Source organism: Notothenia rossii (assembly GCF_949606895.1).
Source record: "Notothenia rossii genome assembly, chromosome: 4".
In the NCBI taxonomy this organism is placed as follows: domain Eukaryota; kingdom Metazoa; phylum Chordata; class Actinopteri; order Perciformes; family Nototheniidae; genus Notothenia; species Notothenia rossii.
Window position 1 is genome coordinate 90,949,620 of NC_136902.1, and position 23,402 is coordinate 90,973,021.

Consider the following 23,402-nt stretch of genomic DNA (forward strand, 5'->3'; position numbering starts at 1 on the left):
AGTATGCATAAAAAAGTGACAGGTCACACCTCCCCCAATTATGCAAATGAGCTAAGTCCCGCCTCCCATTTGGTTGAGGTGTGATATCCCAAGTAGGTGTGAGATCCGTCGATAGGAGGGGGTGATGTGTATTCACAGGTGTGAAAAGCCCCCACTGTTGCGCCTTATGGTGTATAATAAAAAAAATGCTGTTTCAATCACATTAGTATGCATACAAAGTGACAGGTGTTCCCGCCCCCAAGTGTTTGTGTGTGCGTGCGTGTGCGTGTGCGTGTGCGTGTGCGTGTGCGTGTGCGTGTGTGTGTGCCCTGCAGTCGGCGTGAGGCTGTAAAAGTACAGAAAAGCAGGCAGGCAGGAGGGGGGTTGAGAGATGACTATGTATTAGAGAGCCTGAGGAGACACATTTTACCGCCCATGCCTGACTGTTTATCTGTGCATGTTTAACTGTACACAATACAACACAAAAATGTCCAGTGCTGCTAAGAAATAAGTTCAGAAAGCTCTCAATGTATTTCAGATAGAGTATGCAGATTCGGTCTGATCAGAACGAAGAAAGCACCTTTTGCTTTCCTAGTCAGAAGTGTTGATTAAGTTAGTCTGCACACACTCCTTTACTGTCACACTTCCCCCTTCCTATGCTATCAGGCCTTTTGCTGTCTAGGCAGTGTGTGTGTGTGTGTGTGTGTGTGTGTGTGTGTGTGTGTGTGTGTGTGTGTGTGTGTGTGTGTGTGTGTGTGTGTGTGTGTGTGTGTGTGTGTGTGTGTGTGTGTGTGTGTGTGTGTGTGTGTGTGTGTGTGTGTGTGTGTGTGTGTGTGTGTGTGTGTACTGGGGTGATTTTGTTTTGGTCAGGACTCTGGCAGCGGCGTTCTGGATTAGTTGTAGTTTTCTAACCGATTTTTTACAGAGACCTGTAAATACACTATTACAGTAATCAAGCCTGCTAAACGTAATGTCCTTGTGGTAAACCCTGCGAGAGAGAAAGGTTTGAGCTCCATACTGTTTCAGAAATAAAGCTAGAAGTGGTTGGGAGCATAACATGGCATTTAATCACTGCAGCGTTTAGCTGAGTTTCTCCCAGTAGAAAACTCTAGGGCAGGCCTATTCCACTGGCGGCCCGCGGGCCAGATGCGGCCCAGAACCAACTCCCGAGTGGCCCAGCCTCCCGTCGCCAAATTCCTACATTAGTACAGACCTTGAACGCAACACTCCGTGTTGCATAGAAACCACCAAACCACAACGCAGCACGTTTTTTGAAAGTGCATCAAGTGATGCTTGTAACGGTGGTCCTATGATAGCAACTCTAAAACATGTCTCTCTCAACTCTGAAGCGTAAACAGAGACAAAACGGTCATTGATCTTGTGGAGCAGATGATCCAAGTCAAGCTGGACCTTTTCGCGACCGACTTGAGCATGGGTCGGATGCTGCATTTTCCGACGCTCCCCAAACACATCACATCTCCGGCACAAATCACGGATGTGATGACAGATTTCATTGCGAGGTTGAAAGAGAACTTTGCCGGTGTTCCGGATTAACTTGTTTCCCGATCAACTCGTTTCAGTGGGGTGCGTGGCTTTCGACTGAAATACACATTTCGATCGTTTTCTTCTGTCGTTTACATACATCTTTTGGTATATTTGGCTCCTTAGGAACACGTTGATGCACATCCAGTACCAGTGTGTGAGGTTGTGATTACGATGGCTATATCCGGACGCGAACAGCGAGGACTACAACAAGACAAACGAGTTGCTCGAATAAATCATTTAAACCAGCTATTGTTGCCAGACTTATTACGGAATATCGTAGTTAATGTCCAAGTCCATCTGTGTATACCTTCAGACAGCCTCCAAGTGAAGCACACGGTGTTTACTCACAGTTTGAAAGCAGCGTGGAGAAGTCTTCATCTGTGTTAAACTGTGATTCTCCCAGGGAACTGGGACCCGCCCAGGTTAAAATGTGACCCGCCCAGGTTAAATTGTGTTACGATTTCTGTGGCTATCTACCAGCGATCATGTTTAATATGAAAGACTAACGGTACGTCTACACTACAGGCATCAAAAAATGCTTTCAACGCTTCGCCCATTCACTTGAATGGGGTGACGTAGAAGATTTTTAATCTTCGCCGAACTGCATTGTGGGGAGCATGGCATGGCTTTGCAAGCATCACAAGCATCTATCGGCATCAGCCAATCAAATCCCGTTTATGCAAATCCCGCCAGTGCAAGCTCAGCCAATCAAACCGCGTGCAAGCTGGGAGAGCCAGACCGCAGTTCATTTCCTCATATTCCAAACGAGATATTACGGTAGCAAATCACCCGGTTCTTTACGACCGGAACTATTTACCGGGATACAAACCGGAGGAACCAGGCATGGAGGGAGGTGGCAGAGACAGTGGGTGAAACTGATAGTTTTTTCGCCTGTTTGGAGAGTTTATATCCAGTTTACTTCGTTTTAACATTGCTATTGCTTTGTATGTCGGGGGCGGGAGATTCATGTGATTGGTTGCTCGCAAAAAATCGCCAAGCTTCAGACACGCCCAGCTCCAAGATGTTTTCATGCCTGTAGTGTAGACGGGCCGTCACCTAACGTTGATGCCTGTTACATCACATTACATTACATTGCATTTAGCTGACGCTTTTATCCAAAGCGATTTACAATAAGTATTCACTGTTCAAAACATTCACATCAATAAATCCTTTACTAACTATTATTGTTGTCAGTCTTACATTTGTATCATATGTCGGGTTGCATTTTTCTAGAACTTGTTGACAATGTTAATGTAACAAAATGAGCTGTGGTGATTTATTAAGACGTGATGATTCGTGGCGCGCAGGGCATGATTAATTTTTACTGTTGGGACTCGGGTTTGAGTCCAGCATGAACGTTTTTGTTATTTTCATATCGATGCACATTGAATATTATGTTTGAATAGAGGATTCGTAATATTGTTTGCCGACACCAACATTCATGACCAAGCAGCATTTTAAAGTCTAAATATCACCAATGACATTTCTGCTGCTATCTTTGAAAAACCAGGTAACAGTCACATGTTATCTGGATGAGTGCTGCACAATACCGTTTTTATAAGGGATACATGTGCGGGTAGTCTTTCATATTAAACATGATCGCTGGTAGATAGCCACAGAAATCGTAACACAATTTAACCTGGGCGGGTCCCAGTTCCCTGGGAGGATCACAGTTTAACACAGATGAAGACTTCTCCACGCTGCTTTCAAACTGTGAGTAAACACCGTGTGCTTCACTTGGAGGCTGTCTGAAGGTATACACAGATGGACTTGGACATTAACTACGATATTCCGTAATAAGTCTGGCAACAATAGCTGGTTTAAATGATTTATTCGAGCAACTCGTTTGTCTTGTTGTAGTCCTCGCTGTTCGCGTCCGGATATAGCCATCGTAATCACAACCTCACACACTGGTACTGGATGTGCATCAACGTGTTCCTAAGAAGCCAAATATACCAAAAGATGTATGTAAACGACAGAAGAAAACGATCGAAATGTGTATTTCAGTCGAAAGCCACGCACCCCACTGAAACGAATTGATCGGGAAACAAGTTGATCTGGAAACAAGTTAATCCGGAACACCGGTCGATTGGATGGACTTGCTCTGCCCACAGAGGTGGTGATGGGCTTTGCCAGAGACCCCTTCACTGTTGCAATAGAGAGGGACGTATCAACCAGAGCAAAGGAAGTGGTCCCCTGCATCGACGAGGGGAAATATACACTGGAACTTATTGACATGCAGCGCACTAACGGGCCAGCGAAGTTTTGGAGTGATGTCAAAAAACAGCAGTTCCCTAACGTTCAGAAAGTAGCGATCTGTGTGCTCAGTATGTTTGGATCAACATACACATGTGAATCAAGCTTTTCACACATGAACTCAATCAAAAGTAGCACTCGCTGCTCCCTGACTGACAGCACTCTTTGTGACATCCTATGAGCCACAAATCACTGCCCTTGTTCAAAACAAAAAATGCCCCTTCTCCCATTGAGAAAGTCAGCGATGACAAATCACAAATGAGGTGATAGTAAGCACCTAGTTTACTATAGTAGACGTGTCGTGTAGTATTCATTCATATAGTTACCCGTATCCCTTGTTATGGGTTTGTGCACGGAAGGGTTTGACAGTTTGACTGTATTCATTTAAATGCACTTTGTAATGTGTCTGGGTCAAATGTGACCAAAACGTATGATTTTTTTTGTTATTACTTGAAAAGTGAAAAAATAGTATTGCTACAGTCCTACCTCTTTGTGTTGCATTGGAGCTCTTTAGCTGTTTTTTTTTGTATGTGAGAACATTTATTAAGACTGCTATTATTGTATTCAGTAAATGCACTTTGTGATGTGCCTGGTTAAAAAAACTAACCTGAATATTTGACTTCTAAAGCAAACAAATGTAATGCTACAACTGTGCACTTTTTTTTCAGATTCTGTTAAATTAATGCTAATTTGTTGTGTTTTTATGCACTTTTTGACCTACCTTTGTTAGATGAACAATGAATAAAAATTGCATGTTTTTCATCGCAGTAATATGTGTTGGTTTAAAATGTGTCACTACCCGCTTTTTACAGGCCGCTGAATGTCTGGCCCAGCTGAATTTTGTAGTTATAAAATCTGGCCCAACTGAATGTGTAGTTGAATAGCCCTGCTCTAGGGGAAAGCTGCGTGACGCTACAAAGGGGCGTGGCTATCAGCAGCTACAAAGGGGCGTGGCTATCAGCAGCTACAAAGGGGCGTGGCTAGCAGCAGCCGTTCCATTTAAAGCAGAATCAGCCTGTTTGCAACAGGGCTGGAATAGAGGGGTATGAGCAGTATGAGGCATGGCTATAGGCGCTTTCACACCGCAGTACTTTTCCCACAAAGGTTAATCAGAACTTAGTTCATGAGAACTCTTTAGTTCTCATGAACTAAATGAGAGTTTGAGCATGGACTTTCACTCCCAGAATTAATATCACGCACGCATTGTAGTTCAAAAGTAAAGATTCTGCTTTATTTGTCCTGCTAGATTCCTTTTGATTGTCCGTCTATGTTTCTTGTAGTTATTTAATTTGCTATTTTTACTGCACTGTTAGTGTACAGTTGTATTATTATGATGCTGTATTTATTCTATCTTTGTAACTCCGGCACAGACTTATAAATAAAGTCCTACTTATCTTATCTTTTCTTGTGAGGAGACATCTAATACTGTGGACGCATTATAAGTAGTGCAAAGTAAGTGATAAAGTCAAACTGACCCTTAGTACAAATATTATTATGATGATAATGTAAGATCCAGTGGTGGGCCGTCAGGGCCAGCAAGGCCTTCTCTGCTGGCCTAAACATCATAAGAATATAAATTAAATTTTGATATATTTTTTCCACAAATATGTATTAAATTATTCCCTGTAGTCTATTCTCTTCATTTCATAGCTTTCCTCTTGGTTGCGCTGCTTCCAGCCTCAGAACGAGATTTGGAGGGTTGGCCTTTATGTTAGAGCTTTTATCCAATCATATTTCAGCCATAATGTGTTGCCAGGGTCCAAGAAATCTGCCCTTAGGCCTTCAGAATCAACAGTGCGGGCGCCTGTAGATTAAAGTGAACGGAAACAAAACTGTGGCGTTAACCAATCAGATTTTGAGTTGGCGACAACGGGCCAGCTAGCAGGCGTACGATGACGTTAGCACGTGCACGTCTTTTGATTGGATACGCACTATTGAGAGGCAGAGCTATGTAGAGCTAGCAAACTGAACTTGAATTTGAACGAGCTAATTTGTGTAGATTTCTACAAGCTGTTTTTTTTCAACCCACAATGGCTGAAGGAGGAGAAGAGATCGATTTGGTCGCAGATATAATTACAACGCCATTTTCAAGACGAACTTTTCAAGAAAAGCTAGACATCGTTAGAAGAGAACGGCCAACCCCGACGCTAGCGAGCCTATCACAGCGGGGGAAAGGGTTTGTCCGCCACTTTCAAATCACTAACTACGAGCGGTAACCCTGGCTCACAGCCTCCGAGAGGCACTGCAAATTGTACTGCTGGGAATGCCTGCTATTTGCAACTGATCGATTTGGTGTTTGGAGCCACACTGGATTTGCAAACTTGAGTTGTCTAACCAAGGCAGCAACGAGACACCAAAGCACGGCTGGGCACTTACAAGCAATGGTGCTTTTGAAAACCTTTGGGGACACCCGAGTGGATCTACAGCTCAACGAACAAGTGCGCCGGGAAACGGAGCTCCACAACGAAAGGGTGAACAAAAATAGGGAAATATTGAAAAGACTGATTGATTGTGTCCTGTTTTTGGGTAAACAGGAACTTTCATTTAGGGGACACGATGAAAGCGCCGAGTCCAGAAACAGAGGAAACTACGTGGAGCTTCTTTCTTTGCTTGCTGAGAACAACACAGACTTGCATTACCACCTGTCCACAAACAAAGTGTTTACTGGGACGTCAGGCAAAATACAAAACGACCTGATTTATGCTATTGCTGAAGTGATGGGAGAAGAGATCAAAATGGAGATTAAAAAAGCACCCTTTGTCGCTGTTATGGTGGACGAAACGACAGACGGGGGTAATGTAGCACAAGTGGCACTTGTCCTGCGTTATGTGACGGACACAGGTGTCAAGGAGCGGTTTGTCAGATTTGAAGATGTTACAAGCGGCAAGCGAGCTGATGACATTGCCGCTCTTATTTTCCGTTTCATGGAGGAATATGAATGTAGTCTGGATAAAGTTGTGGCACAGTGTTATGATGGCGCAGCGGTCATGGCATCTGGACTAAACGGGGTGCAGGCTAAAGTTAAGGAGAGGGCACCTATGGCCTTATTCATTCACTGCTATGCACATCGACTAAATGTAGTATTGACTCAAGGGGCCTCAAAGCTTAAAGAATGCAAGGTCTTTTTTGCCAGCCTCAATGGCCTTGCAGCATTTTTCTCCAGATCCCCTAAGCGCACGCAACTGCTGGATGACATTTGCAAGCGTCGTCTTCCTAATGTTGCACCAACGCGGTGGCAATATACATCGAGATTGGTCAATGCAGTCTTTGAGAAGAGAGTTTCCCTAAAGGAGGTGTTTGACCACATACTGGAACATCATGAGGAGTATGATGGGGATACTATGCTTAGCGCTGATGGATTTAATGCACGTCTGGATGATTTTGAGTTTCGTTTTTTGCTTGAAACATTCAATGGGATTTTTAAGCATTCAGATGTGCTCTTTGGAATACTACAGAAACAAACATTGGATGTACAATTCTGTCTGACAAGGGTGAACGAGTTTTGTGACACAATTGAGCGAGAGAGGTGCCAGTTTCGTCAGATCTACGAGGACACAGCGCGCATCTCAAGTGGTCCGAGCGCACGCAGAGGCCCACGTACAGCACAAGGAGACCTTCGCGCATACTACCAACAACTCCACAGCAATATTCTGGACAACATTCTTTGCCAGATACGGAGTAGGTTTCAAGACCACGAAAAATTAATGTTTCTCTCCCTCCTGGACCCCCAGCACTTTCAGACCTACCGGAAAAAATTCCCGCATACAGCCTTAGCCAAATTAACACAGAGTCACGGAACACTGTTCGATCTGTCCCGGCTAAAAACAGAACTGACTGTAATGTATGCCATGACTGATTTTGAAGGGAAAAGTCCCATTGATCTCCTTGATTTCCTTAAGCAGAAAAATCTGAGTGAGAGCATGGGGCAGCTTTACACATTGGCATGTGTGGCAGTGACTATCCCTGTGTCCACTGCTTCTGTCGAGCGGTCATTCTCGGCCTTAAAGCGAATTAAAACTTATGCCAGAAATTCTACTGGACAGACTAGGCTTTCATCATTAGCCTTCATGTCTATAGAAAATGACTTATTGGTGGAACTGAAACGCACAGATAAACTGTACAACAGAGTCATTGAAGTCTTCTTGAGGAAAGAAAGGAGGATGGATTTTGTATTCAAATAATCAGTTGTTTTGGTGAGTACAAAGCATTTTATTTTTTATTTTATTTTAATATATTTTTGTCATTTTATGTCGTTAATATTAAATCAATATTAACGAATTAATATATATGTAATTAAAATGACAAATATATAAAAAATAAATGTTTGATGCTTCTGCAAGAGATATAGAGATGTGTGTGGCGCACTGGCTCAGCTGGGCAGTAAAAGTACTCAAGGAGACTTGTTGAATTGTTTTGGTTTAACCTTTATCAAAGTGGACATTCAGTGCTAGGAATACACTTTCACCACTGTCGCAAATATATCCTCATGAACAAATGCAAATTATTTTTTTGTTTTCTTTTATTTTCAGTGAATAGTTTGTGTCTTTATCGTCACGTTTCTTAAATGAAACTGCTTTGGGTGCGACAATGCGCTGTTTAGTGAACAAACTTGGTTTGGTGGACTTAATAAAACTTTGTAGACTAATGCCTTAAAAGCCCCTTTTATTTTTAAGTTTTGACCGTATCCAAGCGATCTTAAAGCTGGTAGTTTAACACTCTTAATTGTAAATGCGGATATATTGATTATAAATGCTTCGGAAATATTAATATAACTCTGTTGTACTTGACTATGTTAAGGTGATGCAACGCCCGGTTATACTGCGTTTCTGTCTAAATGTATAGTTTCTAGAGCCATGGCGTCATAATGATGGTATTAAGAGGTGGAATAATTCAGGTAGGACTGTGTAGGACATCACTGAAGGCCTAGGTGTGAAATGCACGGCCCGCCACTGGTAAGATCTGTATTATAATAATATGTTTTATTATAGATCGAATCATCCACCATCACCATCTTGACTGCAACAAAGTGCATCTTGATTGACTTTGCACACCACACAAGATGTTCAGTGAACCTTGTGTCATCCTTTCTAGCTGTTTCAATAATAATGTGGTAACGTAGTGAAGCAACATTTCAGTGTGTTTGAGGAACATTAGTACTCACATTGCCATGGTGACTGGTTTACAGTAACTCTAGAAAGGAGCACCCATGAGTTTTCTGGATGGAAGAAAAAAGAAAATATATATTCAAACGACAAACCCAAAAGACTGTTTACGAAATAATGTAAATTAAACAATGCGAAACTGGAGGGCTGGCCAAAAACATCAGGGAAATCTGAGCCAGCCACATTAAAGGAGCCATAGGATTATGATTAGGATAAAACAAGTAGAAAGTAATGAAGTTGCTGCCAGTATATTTACGGGGATATAAGTACAGTATGTGGCACAGTGTTATACTACAACTAGGTTGCTACAGCTATTGGGTAGTGCAAAAATAATTAAGCAGCCAGTAGTAGAATTGTATATAATAGTATATAATGCAAAACAGTGATGTTACAGGGGAAACACCCTCGAAATCTGAAAGGAGGAAGTGAAACCAAAAACATAGATATGGTCTTGGCCTTCATCTTTACAATTTTTTTTTTTTGTATTTCTATTGTTTGGTCGGTTTAGTGGTTGTATTTCTTGCATTACTTGGAATTGCGAGGAAATAAATCTGACTTTTTTGTCACAATTTGAGCTTTTGAAAAGTCCACATTTCAGATTAAACATTCCACAGACCGTGAAACCCCCAGTAAGTGCTCAGTCAAACACAAAGATTATTATACGTTATTATTACAAGATAGCTGCCATATTTTGACTGGTTTTCTGAGTCTTTTCAAACATTTCAAAATCAAATAACTTTTACTCAGAATTCTGCCTAAAGTGTTCTTACCTGTTTTGTTGTTTACTGAAGATGAGGAGGTGGAGAGAAGAAACTGTTTTAAATACCAGTCGGGGAGGGGGACAGGATGCTCTTTGGTCACGTGATTTCCCAGAAACATTCTCAGATACAAATACATGAGTCCCTTCTTAAACTGCACAAGTAGCAGTAGTAGCAGTTTGCAATGAACACCTTAATCCCTAGGCTCCTGCAACAGTGAAACATACAATATAACAAAGACTTAAAAGGATGCATTACGTGAATACACACAATGTTTACAATTATTTAGTTTTTAATTACTGCACATATTTTTATTTCAATTCTATTTCTACGATTTCAATCATATTCTATTTAAATACTGCTATATTTTTGCACCACAACATCTAGTAAAATTCCTCGTATGTGTTAACCTACCTGGCAATAAACGTGTTTCTGATTCTGATTCTTCTGATTCTGAATTAAAATAGTGTGGGGGGGGGGGGGGGGGACTGCAGAACACTGGTATTTTGGGAAGACTCAAATGATTTAATTTCCATTTAAAATCATTAGACTAAATACGAACTGTGTGTGTGTGTGTGTGTGTGTGTGTGTGTGTGTGTGTGTGTGTGTGTGTGTGTGTGTGTGTGTGTGTGTGTGTGTGTGTGTGTGTGTGTGTGTGTGTGTGTGTGTGTGTGTGTGTGTGTGTGTGTGTGTGTGTGTGTGTGTGTGTGTGTGTGTGTGTGTGTGGCATACTTGCCAACCCTCCCGATTTTCGCGGGAGACTCCCGCATTTCTCCCGATTTCTGACAAAATCAGATTTACTTACGACTGTTTCCACTCGGACTTTAATACAGCGACACCATTGTTTGGTTTCCATGGTAGCGCGTCTCTTTAGCAGCGCGCAACTCAAAGTCTGAGAGGGTGAGGAAGATGAAAACTGAACAAGAATCGACAACTCGACCCTCTGATCACTCCTTTCCTGTAAAATACAGGTCCAGCCCACACATATGCTCCATGGTGCCACAGGCATTGCCCTTACAACTACAATAAGCATGTAAATGTTAATCTACAGCTCCGGCGATCCATTAGCACAGGAGTCTACACCTGCAGACAACTATTGTAGCGTCACCTTGGATACGAGTCCAAACAACTCACAGACACAAAGGCCAGGGCACTGAAAGGGCACCCTTTGAGCATCAGATCTGACGACGCTGATTGGCTGAAATTATGTTTCGGCGGCATTGTTTACAGATAACAACAGTCAGCTTGTTGGCTGCAGCTGCTCTGGCTGAGGGCTCCTTTCTACCGCCCGGACGAGAGAGGGTAATGATACACGCTGTGGCCAGCCAGGAAACATGTGACTTATCAGTAATTTTAGACATCGTAAAACAATTTTAAACGAGATTTTATTGTAGATTATACATTTTACTGATACCAACTATTTAACATTTACCTTGTTCTTTAAAAATAAAAATAAAAATAAAAAATATATATTTTTGGGAAATATATATTTTTATTTATTTTTAATTTTTAATGACAATCAAGCATGTGGGAAGAGGGGGGCGGCGCCCCTAGCGCCCCTATGGGCCGGCCGCCACTGTAAAATATTATTATAGAAATGTGTCGCTTCGTGCAGCTGCGTAAACACATGCGTCCATTAAAAAAAGATCAGCTGTGAACTAGGTAAGTGTCTGAGGCTACGCCATTATTCATCTAGCAGCTTCATTTTAGAACCAGTCTATGTTTTGCTTTAGTTTGCGAAATTCAACAGTGGTGGTTCTGCCTCATTTCATTTCAACAGTGTGTGAGCTGCAGAATACATGTAAGCATTAAGCAGGTCGACACTACCATCCGGTGGCTGGAAAATACCTTTTTACAATTGAAACATCTTGAAGAATTGTTTTGCCAGAGAGGTACCCAAGTAGTACATAATAAGGATCGTAGCCTTCTGGTATGCACATCAGACTATGCAGGTGAAGTGGGGCAATACTGTGTCTGAACATTTTGATGTTGGTAATGGGGTCAAGCAAGGTGGGATTTGATCTCCTTTGTTGTTTAATCTGTACATGGACGATCTGTCTGGGAAACTGAACTTGTGTAAAACTGGCTGTCATCGGTGCTACTGTTGTCAACCACCTTATGTACGCAGATGATTTAATCATCTTCTCCCTGTGCAGTGCTGGCTTACAACAGCTTCTGAGGACTTGTTCCAGTATGTCATTGATTTTAATATTAAGTATAACGCCAAGAAGAGTAGCATCAGGATTGTGCGAAGAGGATAAAAAGGCTGTATTTCCTAATTGTATTCTCAGTAGCAACATTCCTCTTGTGTTCAGTGAGAGGAAGTACCTTGGTCATTATATTTATGATCTCACAGAATACAAAGACATCCATAGACAACGCTGCAAACTGTATGCTCAGGCTAACATATTAATGCGGACATTTCACAAGTGCTCTGTAGATGTTGAGGTATCACTTTTTAAAGCTTTCTGCACACCATACACGGCTCACCTGTGGAGTAACTACACGGCTCACCTGTGGAGTAACTACACGGCTCACCTGTGGAGTAACTGCACGGCTCACCTGTGGAGTAACTGCACGGCTCACCTGTGGAGTAACTACACGGCTCACCTGTGGAGTAACTACACGGCTCACCTGTGGAGTAACTACAAGGCTCACCTGTGGAGTAACTACACGGCTCACCTGTGGAGTAACTGCACGGCTCACCTGTGGAGTAACTACACGGCTCGCCTGTGGAGTAACTGCACGGCTCGCCTGTGGAGTAACTACAAGGCTCGCCTGTGGAGTAACTGCACGGCTCGCCTGTGGAGTAACTGCACGGCTCGCCTGTGGAGTAACTACAAGGCTCGCCTGTGGAGTAACTACACGGCTCACCTGTGGAGTAACTACAAGGCTCACCTGTGGAGTAACTACACGGCTCACCTGTGGAGTAACTACAAGGCTCACCTGTGGAGTAACTACACGGCTCACCTGTGGAGTAACTGCAAGGCTCACCTGTGGAGTAACTGCACGGCTCACCTGTGGAGTAACTGCACGGCTCACCTGTGGAGTAACTGCACGGCTCACCTGTGGAGTAACTACACGGCTCGCCTGTGGAGTAAACTACACGGCTCACCTGTGGAGTAACTGCAAGGCTCACCTGTGGAGTAACTACACGGCTCACCTGTGGAGTAACTGCACGGCTCACCTGTGGAGTAACTGCACGGCTCACCTGTGGAGTAAATGCACGGCTCACCTGTGGAGTAACTACACGGCTCAGCTGTGGAGTAACTACACGGCTCAGCTGTGGAGTAACTACACGGCTCACCTGTGGAGTAACTACACGGCTCAGCTGTGGAGTAACTACAAGGCTCACCTGTGGAGTAACTACACGGCTCACCTGTGGAGTAACTGCACGGCTCACCTGTGGAGTAACTACACGGCTCACCTGTGGAGTAACTGCACGGCTCACCTGTGGAGTAACTACACGGCTCACCTGTGGAGTAACTGCACGGCTCACCTGTGGAGTAACTGCACGGCTCGCCTGTGGAGTAACTGCACGGCTCGCCTGTGGAGTAACTACAAGGCTCGCCTGTGGAGTAACTGCACGGCTCGCCTGTGGAGTAACTACAAGGCTCGCCTGTGGAGTAACTACACGGCTCACCTGTGGAGTAACTACAAGGCTCACCTGTGGAGTAACTACACGGCTCACCTGTGGAGTAACTACAAGGCTCACCTGTGGAGTAACTACACGGCTCACCTGTGGAGTAACTACAAGGCTCACCTGTGGAGTAACTGCACGGCTCACCTGTGGAGTAACTACACGGCTCGCCTGTGGAGTAAACTACACGGCTACATTGGTGCAATAGCCTCCACAGACAGTGAGCATGTGTGGCTGGCTGTGATTGGACTGATTTTATGTTTGTTATCTGTTTGTTTTTATTTGTTTTGTGTTTACCTTTTTAATCTTATTTATTGATGTGTATCTTGTCATTTTGTATGTGATATGGACCTTGAGTCTGAAATAAAGATTGAATTGAATACAACTTGGCTTTCAGATATTTCATAATTTACTCTTAGGAACAAGATAGATAAGACTTTATTTATCCCGAAGGAAATTGTTGTTGAGTAACAAAATACAATAAACACAGCAGCAAAACTGTACACTGTACACTGTGCAGCAAAAAGAGCAATTAAATATCTACAGACAATATGAAACATAGAAACATAGATGGTCACACAATCAATGCAATTATTAGCAGTATTTACTTGTTGGTAGTGCAAAAAATAAAACGTAGTGGCAGTTACGTAATTGCACGTTATCATAGCATTATTAATAATACTAATAATATAATATTGCACATAGTTATATATAGCAGCGAGTGTATTGCAGTGATGGTAATTATATTGATATGTATATTGCACATAGTGTTGGTGTGGAAGTTCTCAGTGCCCTTTACTTAGGGGTGAAGAGTTAAGGAGTTTGATTGCCTCTGGGAGGAAAGACCTCCTGTGGCGCTGTGTGGTGGTTATGGGTGATCTCAGTCTGTGGCTGAAAGTGCTCCGGTAGGAAACCAGTGTGGCATGCAGGGGGTGAGACCCGTTGTCCAACGACTCCTGATCCACTCCCACTACCTGAGTCTCCTGAGGAAATACAGGCGACTCTGGCCTTTCTTATATAGGGCGTCAGTGTTTTTACTCCAGTCCAGTTTATTGTCTATGTGGAGACCCAGGAACTTGTAGCTGTCCACAATGTCCACATCCATGTCCACGATGGTAATTGGGCTTGGGGCGGTACTCCGCTTCCTGAAGTCAACCACTAGCTCCTTAGTTTTTGTGACGTTGAGCTGCAGATGGTTCTGACCGCACCACTCCACAAAACTGTCCACCACACTCCTGTACTCAGCTTCCTGATCTCTGATGATACAGCCCACAATGGCAGAGTTATCTGAGAATGTCTGCAGATGGCAGGACTGTGAGCAGTGTCTGAAGTCTGATGTATAGACTGAACAGGAAGGGAGAGAGGGCCGTGCCCTGAGGAGCGCCCGTGCTGCTCAATATAATGTCAGAGGTGTTATTCTGCAGCTTCACGTACTGTTGCCGAGCTGTGAGATAGTTGGTTATCCAGCTCACCTGTAGAGCATCCACCTGCATGTCCAGTAGCTTCCAGCTGAGTAGCACATCCTTTCAGCAGACTGGGGCTGAGGCCGTCAGGCCCTGCAGCCTTCCTTGAGTGTAGGCGGCTGAACTCTCCCCTCACGTCCTCTGCAGTGATGGTGGGGGCATGCACAGTGGGGCTGAGAGAGAGCCCTGGTCGGGGGGGGGGAGGGGGTGGGGGGGTTGAGATGGATAAGTTGGGAAGAAAGGCTCCCTGGGGGTCACAGGGGGTGAGTCACAGGTGGATGAGCTGGAGGAGGGAGGGGTGGTAATCTCATCATCAAACCTGTTGAAAAGGGGTTTAAGTCATTGGCCTCCTGTAGATCTCCTCCCATCACCTAGTCAGTCTTGTTTCCATAGTGATGGTTCTCATCCCACGCCACACTTCCCTGGTGTTGTTTTGGGCCAGTACTCTCCAGCTTCCTCCTGTAGCACTCCTTGCCCGTTTGTACAAGTGTATACAAAACCCAAAATAAACAAAAATACAATGAAAAGGGCTAAGGCTTTTTATATCAATCATATTCCTCTATTACGCTCAACAATCAACAAAACTCAGGATTCAATTTATTAAAATTAATTCATAAAATGTACAAAAAAGATAAAGAAACAATGTCCCTTTGAGACAAGTTGCTTCCATAATAGTGGCGATCTGCTCTGCTTCTGCTCAAACTGTACGCTTGCACTCAGAAAGGAGCGCACGGAGGACAGTCCGCCCCGGGTGTCAGTCGCACCGGGAACAGGGGGCCCCTCTCTCCAGTTTTATATCGACTATATGTGTGATCACCTTTTTACATCTCGTTGTGTCATTTGAGTTTATTTGCTGTGTGTAGATTCAAGGATTTTGGTTATCTTATGACACTGCCAGGTTTGTACTTAATACTTCTTAGACTACTTGCACACATAATATGAACTACTTTTACTGTGTACTTTTTCAGTAATTTGAACACATATAGACCCTAAATATAGTCTATATTAAGAACGAAAAAAGTCAAAACATATATATCCTTTTTTGTAAACATATGACAAATATGTGAGGGTGATGACGTCAGAGCATCGTCCTATGTGCCAGGGCTTAGCCCCGGACAGCCCCAGCCCAATTTAACCCCTGGGTATTTGTGAGGGAGCTCCTATATGGCATTACCTCGCTGAAGCTCACCAAAGTTTAACATATTTCATAGTTCAAAGTTTTGTCAATTGTTTTGTTTATTGGTCAAATACTGGTTTCTAATGTTTTCTGAGGAGTTTTACTGGAATGAAAGAGCACAGAGTACAGAAGCAACAAAGCAGCATACTGCATTAAACCTGACCTTCACAGAGAGGTTGAAGTTCATGTGGAGAGGAGGCTTCAGTAGTCTGTCTGCACTCTGTTTAGTTTTGCTATCTTACAATCAATATAGTAAATGTGAGGTAAAGTGTGTCGCCAATGTAACCGGTTAGAACTCAAAGTTGCGATGAGGTCTTAAAATGTTTGGAAAGGGTCTTAAAAAAGGTCTTAAAAGGTATTAAATTTGACCTCAGGATTCCTGCATATACCCTCTAACATCTGTTAGCTGTTTTCTCTGTATCAAAGTTCTATTGATTTTTACACTCAGGTTTTGGACGAGATGGGCCAAATTCTAGAGGCAGGCAACAGGAACTTCACTGACCAGATCAAAGCCAGATGGGAAAGCATTTGCGAAAATGCATTGTTCTTTGGAGTGTGGAACAAGTCATTGAAGCCACCAATGGGTCTGGATAAATGTAAGCATAATGCAAATATAGATAACACTGATGTTTTATAGGTTGGGGGTGAGCATTTAATGGCTGCATGGGATGTGATTGTATTAGCTTATTTTCATTCTTTTGATAGGACAGGATCTCCTTTTTGATGACTGAATTATGGCAAAATGGTAGTTATAAGGTAGTAGTGGTCACTAGGGGTTAAACACTACTACCTTTTGTCATGCATACAGGTGACCCTTATTGTTTTGCTTTCCCTTGTGCAACTGACAAGTGCTTTTTATATCCCCTGCAGCGAAAGTGTCGGGGATATTATAGATTCACCCCGACCGCTGCCCCCCCACTATCCTGCCAAACTTTCAGTTTGCTGATCCAATAACTGCAATTGTTTTTATTTCACTCTTTCATTTCGCTGTGCACATTCAATATGATTTTGGTGATCCCACGCTCTCTGTCTTAGCGCAACATTCAGGCCAATTTTGAAAAAAAAAAGTAGCACCAGTTTATGACTGCGGTCAAGCCAGCCGTCTTTCACTTTTGCGTGGTCAAACCAGCCGCCCCTGTATTTCAAGTGCGCGATTAGTTACAGGTTTACGGTAATGCAATAAAACAACTCTGGGAAGCTAGGTTTGTACTTAATACTTCTTAGACTACTTGCACAAATAATAAGAACTACTTATACTGTGTACTTTTTCAGTAATTTGAGTTTCAAAGCCCCCCCCAGAGAACAAGAATGAGCATTTTTGTCAACTTTGATGTGGTCTAAAAAACATTTCTTCCATAAGTAGTTTATGACACTGCCATGTTTGTACTTAAAGTCCATGAAATGTCCAAAATAAATGTTATTCTGTGTTAATAAATCGCTTCATCACTTTCCACTGTTTCATTTGACATATCAACATCAATGATTCTTTCCATAAATACCCCCCAAAGAACATGAAATGTGTGCCACTTTCCCGTGTTATTCCGCTCCGGTAGCGAAAAGCTTGCCAGCCATTAACCCAGCTGTGTGACGTCACACGTGGCAAACACCAGCCTCGTCTGGATTGTTTGTTTTGTATCCTTCCGCTATTTTCGCTCAACATATGTGTAACCGGACCTCGCTAAACTTTTTTTATCTAACAATTCATGATGGGGAAGCGATGTGTAGTTGTGAGCTGTGAATGTTTCCTGATTGCTATAAACATTGATCATGGGTGCTGGAAGATTGTGCACAAAACTCGGGTCAGAATTAAGTTACTACAGGTGTTATGCCAGCTTGAGCTAAATGTCACCAGAGTACAGTGAACTTGCCGAGTGACTGAAATATATAAAAGTTGAAGTGAAATAAGTAAGGCCAAAAATGAATTACGTCTGAATATCTTTATTATTTTTACCACTTTTAATTATTTGTGGGCTCGCACATATACCAAAATAGACTAATGTACACTGCAATAAAGATCAAATGTTACAAGTGAAAAATTAACAAAAGAACCCTTTTTTATTTATCAAACAGTAAATTAATACAATCTTACAAACTTGTGATTTGGAAAATGTTGTTATATTTACATGTTTCTTTGGAAAAATAATAATGTAAATTATGTACTTTGTAAATTATTTACATCATGCGAAACCATTTTAACCAGTTCAGCTGCATGACTTATGTCAAATTACAGATTTGGCCATTGAAATCCCTGATAGCGGCCTCCCGGTTCAGGGTAAGTCTTCCGTATCTCGGTTACAGCACATGCAGGCAGCGGGACTCTGATTTTTGGGCCGAGTACACCCCAGCACCAACGTACAAACTGTCGATAAGCTGTATATCGATACTTCCTAATGAAAAAAAAGTATACAGATTATAAATATATTTGGAGAAAAATAAAATGTTATGTAGTACTATCATGTAGCAATGGTTACAAATTGGCTTATAACATGATATTTGTATTTTACTTGTACAAAATAAATATGAGGTTGTACATGACTGCTTGACAGAATCATAGACCTCTTATATATTTCCTCACATGTGTAGTTGTTTCTTTTCCCAAGCATACATTGAACTTGCATACACAGAAAAAATAAAAGCCAAGCTGTTTTTGACTGAAAGAGTTTAATGGTATCTTTAAAAGTGTACCATATCTGTAGCGACTAAAAGTATTATATGAAAGCAAAGCTGCAATAGGCAGTTGGGTCAATCAATATTTACTTACTGGTGTAGTGGGCCATCAACTGCTCTGTGTTGTTGTTTGTATTGAAGATACGCTATTTTCAGTGTCCAAACACTGAGACAGCCTTCTCTAAAGCCTGGGTGGCTAATAATGCACCTTGGTTTCTCGTCGGTGTCTTCTATCTGGCAGAGTCCTGCACGGGTCTGATTTTCAAGACCCGCACCCGTGACGTGCAGTACCGAACCCGCCCCGCTACCCGCACATATTGCCAATTAGTTCCGCAACCCGACCCGCCGGCACAAGATCCGCAACCCGACCCGAACCCGCATATATATAAGCAGTGAAAACGTGCAATTATTAACACACGCAGTTGCATATTTGTCTCAAAAAGCCTGGGATGTTGTTTATTTTCTCCATCTAGGATGACACCAAAAGCCTCCCAGACGTTGGATTTTGCTCTTGAGGAAGAGTTATTGAAAATGCTGTATTCTCCGCTATAGAGAGCTTCACCTCAGCCATTCAGAATGTGGTGCGCTCAGCAGCAGATAGATGCACTGCAGAGGTTATGATTATGCTCGGTACCGCGGAGGAGAGGTCTGAGGATTTAAACATTAAACTAAATTATTATTATTTAAATATATTTATTATGCAACACCCGCGACCGGACCCGCATCATCTTTGTTTTACCCAGAAGCGAACCCGGAAAAAAGCGTTTGAAAAAATACCACCCGCAAATCACCTTTTTTGCGGGTCACCCCGCGAATACCCGACCCGATGCAGGACTCTGCTATCTGGTCAGTAGGTTGCAAACTGTCTATTTGTTCCATCACCTGCCAGATCTCTCTGCAGCATACACATTCATCTGCAGTGGGCATGCTTTCACAGCATTGACATGTACACCTGAATATTGTACATAACATTTAAAAAAAAAAAAACAATATCTGCCGGACGTGTGAGGAACAGATGACAAATTAAGATCGACATTTAGTGCAGGTCAAATGAAATAAAACAGAATTTACCATTCAGTATTGCCGACTCGAGTCTCGCCGGCTGCGGAATCCGCTTCTCTTTCACAAGTTTCTGCCTCGTTGTTCGATTGCCGGGCAGGAGGCTCGTACTGATAAGGCAAGATGCCTTGAAGTGAAAGGCTAGCTGGTTCACTCTCTACTTCTGTAACTGAATCCAGATAACCCACTGAATCTGAGCTTGAATGATCGCTCTCGCTGTCGCTGTCTGAAGTTATCGCGTTGCTTGCCATTTGGACTGATTTGATCAAATGGCAATATTTGCCACGTGAAAACACACACCAAAGTTTAACATATTTCATAGTTCAAAGTTTTGTCAATCGTTTTGTTTATTGGTCAAATACTGGTTTCTAATGTTTTCTGAGGAGTTTTACTGGAATGAAAGAGCACAGAGTACAGAAGCAACAAAGCAGCATACTGCATTAAACCTGACCTTCACAGAGAGGTTGAAGTTCATGTGGAGAGGAGGCTTCAGTAGTCTGTCTGCACTCTGTTTAGTTTTGCTATCTTAACATCAATATATTAAATGTGAGGTAAAGTGTGTTGCCAATGTAACCGGTTAGAACTCAAAGTTGCGATGAGGTCTTAAAATGTATGGAAAGGGTCTTAAAAAAGGTCTTAAAAGGTATTAAATTAGACTTCAGGATTCCTGCATATATGTGTGTGTGTGTGTGTGTGTGTGGCCAGCCAACCGTATCATCTCAGCAGACAGAGAAGCATCAGGTGGCCCCTTTGTGAGTGAATGTGGGCAAGTGTTGCCTACATGTGCACAGTTTATTATTATTTTTTGGAGGTTAAGTAAATTCCAAATAGCACGACAAGTAGAAATGGATTAATTCCCATTTTACATACAAATGAGACCTGTATTAAAGGGGACCCAAAATTCACTTCTTCATGTCTCTTCTACATCAACATGTGTCCCCTCTTCTTCATGTCTCTTCTACATCAACATGTGTCCCCTCTTCTCCATGTCTCTTCTACATCAACATGTGTCCCCTCTTCTTCATGTCTCTTCTACATCAACATGTGTCCCCTCTTCTTCATGTCTCTTCTACATCAACATGTGTCCCCTCTTCTTCATGTCTCTTCTACATCAACATGTGTCCCCTCTTCTCCATGTCTCTTCTACATCAACATGTGTCCCCTCTTCTTCATGTCTCTTCTACATCAACATGTGTCCCCTCTTCTTCATGTCTCTTCTACATCAACATGTGTCCCCTCTTCTCCATGTCTCTTCTACATCAACATGTGTCCCCTCTTCTCCATGTCTCTTCTACATCAACACGTGTCCCCTCTTCTTCATGTCTCTTCTACATCAACACGTGTCCCCTCTTCTCCATGTCTCATCTACATCAACATGTGTCCCCTCTTCTTCATGTCTCTTCTACATCAACATGTGTCCCCTCTTCTTGATGTCTCTTCTACATCAACATATGTCCCCTCTTCTTCATGTCTCCTCTACATCAACATGTGTCCCCTCTTCTTCATGTCTCCTCTACATCAACATGTGTCCCCTCTTCTTCATGTCTCCTCTACATCAACATGTGTCCCCTCTTCTTCATGTCTCCTCTACATCAACATGTGTCCCCTCTTCTTCATGTCTCCTCTACATCAACATGTGTCCCCTCTTCTTCATGTCTCTTCTACATCAACATGTGTCCCCTCTTCTTGATGTCTCTTCTACATCAACATATGTCCCCTCTTCTTCATGTCTCCTCTACATCAACATGTGTCCCCTCTTCTTCATGTCTCCTCTACATCAACATGTGTCCCCTCTTCTTCATGTCTCCTCTACATCAACATGTGTCCCCTCTTCTTCATGTCTCCTCTACATCAACATGTGTCCCCTCTTCTTCATGTCTCCTCTACATCAACATGTGTCCCCTCTTCTTCATGTCTCTTCTACATCAACATGTGTCCCCTCTTCTTCATGTCTCTTCTACATCAACATGTGTCCCCTCTTCTTCATGTCTCTTCTACATCAACATGTGTCCCCTCTTCTTCATGTCTCCTCTACATCAACATGTGTCCCCTCTTCTCCATGTCTCTTCTACATCAACATGTGTCCCCTCTTCTTCATGTCTCCTCTACATCAACATGTGTCCCCTCTTCTTCATGTCTCTTCTACATCAACATGTGTCCCCTCTTCTTCATGTCTCTTCTACATCAACATGTGTCCCTTCTTCTTCATGTCTCTTCTACATCAACATGTGTCCCCTCTTCTTCATGTCTCTTCTACATCAACATGTGTCCCCTCTTCTTCATGTCTCCTCTACATCAACATGTGTCCCCTCTTCTTCATGTCTCTTCTACATCAACATGTGTCCCCTCTTCTTCATGTCTCTTCTACATCAACATGTGTCCCCTCTTCTTCATGTCTCCTCTACATCAACATGTGTCCCCTCTTCTTCATGTCTCTACTACATCAACATGTGTCCCCTCTTCTTCATGTCTCTACTACATCAACATGTGTCCCCTCTTCTTCATGTCTCTTCTACATCAACATGTGTCCCCTCTTCTTCATGTCTCCTCTACATCAACATGTGTCCCCTCTTCTTCATGTCTCTTCTACATCAACATGTGTCCCCTCTTCTTCATGTCTCTTCTACATCAACATGTGTCCCCTCTTCTCCATGTCTCTTCTACATCAACATGTGTCCCCTGTTCTTCATGTCTCTTCTACATCAACATGTGTCCCCTCTTCTTCATGTCTCTTCTACATCAACATGTGTCCCCTCTTCTTCATGTCTCTTCTACATCAACATGTGTCCCCTCTTCTTCATGTCTCTTCTACATCAACATGTGTCCCCTCTTCTCCATGTCTCCTCTACATCAACATGTGTCCCCTCTTCTTCATGTCTCCTCTACATCAACATGTGTCCCCTCTTCTTCATGTCTCTTCTACATCAACATGTGTCCCCTCTTCTTCATGTCTCTTCTACATCAACATGTGTCCCCTCTTCTTCATGTCTCTTCTACATCAACATGTGTCCCCTCTTCTTCATGTCTCTTCTACATCAACATGTGTCCCCTCTTCTTCATGTCTCCTCTACATCAACATGTGTCCCCTCTTCTCCATGTCTCTTCTACATCAACATGTGTCCCCTCTTCTTCATGTCTCCTCTACATCAACATGTGTCCCCTCTTCTTCATGTCTCTTCTACATCAACATGTGTCCCCTCTTCTTCATGTCTCTTCTACATCAACATGTGTCCCCTCTTCTTCATGTCTCTTCTACATCAACATGTGTCCCCTCTTCTTCATGTCTCCTCTACATCAACATGTGTCCCCTCTTCTTCATGTCTCTTCTACATCAACATGTGTCCCCTCTTCTTCATGTCTCTCCTACATCAACATGTGTCCCCTCTTCTTCATGTCTCTTCTACATCAACATGTGTCCCCTCTTCTTCATGTCTCTTCTACATCAACATGTGTCCCCTCTTCTTCATGTCTCCTCTACATCAACATGTGTCCCCTCTTCTTCATGTCTCCTCTACATCAACATGTGTCCCCTCTTCTTCATGTCTCTTCTACATCAACATGTGTCCCCTCTTCTTCATGTCTCCTCTACATCAACATGTGTCCCATCTTCTTCATGTCTCTTCTACATCAACATGTGTCCCCTCTTCTTCATGTCTCTTCTACATCAACATGTGTCCCCTCTTCTCCATGTCTCTT

The 23,402-nt window shown here is 42.8% G+C and overlaps 1 protein-coding gene across 1 annotated transcript in view; it reads right to left on the bottom strand.

The window, feature by feature from the left end:
• LOC307036162 (uncharacterized protein) overlaps positions 1 to 23,402 on the bottom strand; it is a 69,382-nt gene that overhangs the window by 10,227 nt on the left and 35,753 nt on the right. Inside the window, exons 2-3 of the mRNA XM_079676237.1 lie at positions 9,713 to 9,908; positions 8,942 to 8,995 (exon numbers count right to left, since the gene is read on the bottom strand). Of these exons, the coding sequence (XP_079532363.1) occupies positions 8,942 to 8,949 (8 nt within the window). The 5' untranslated portion in view covers positions 8,950 to 8,995; positions 9,713 to 9,908. The remainder of the gene's footprint in view (positions 1 to 8,941; positions 8,996 to 9,712; positions 9,909 to 23,402) is intronic.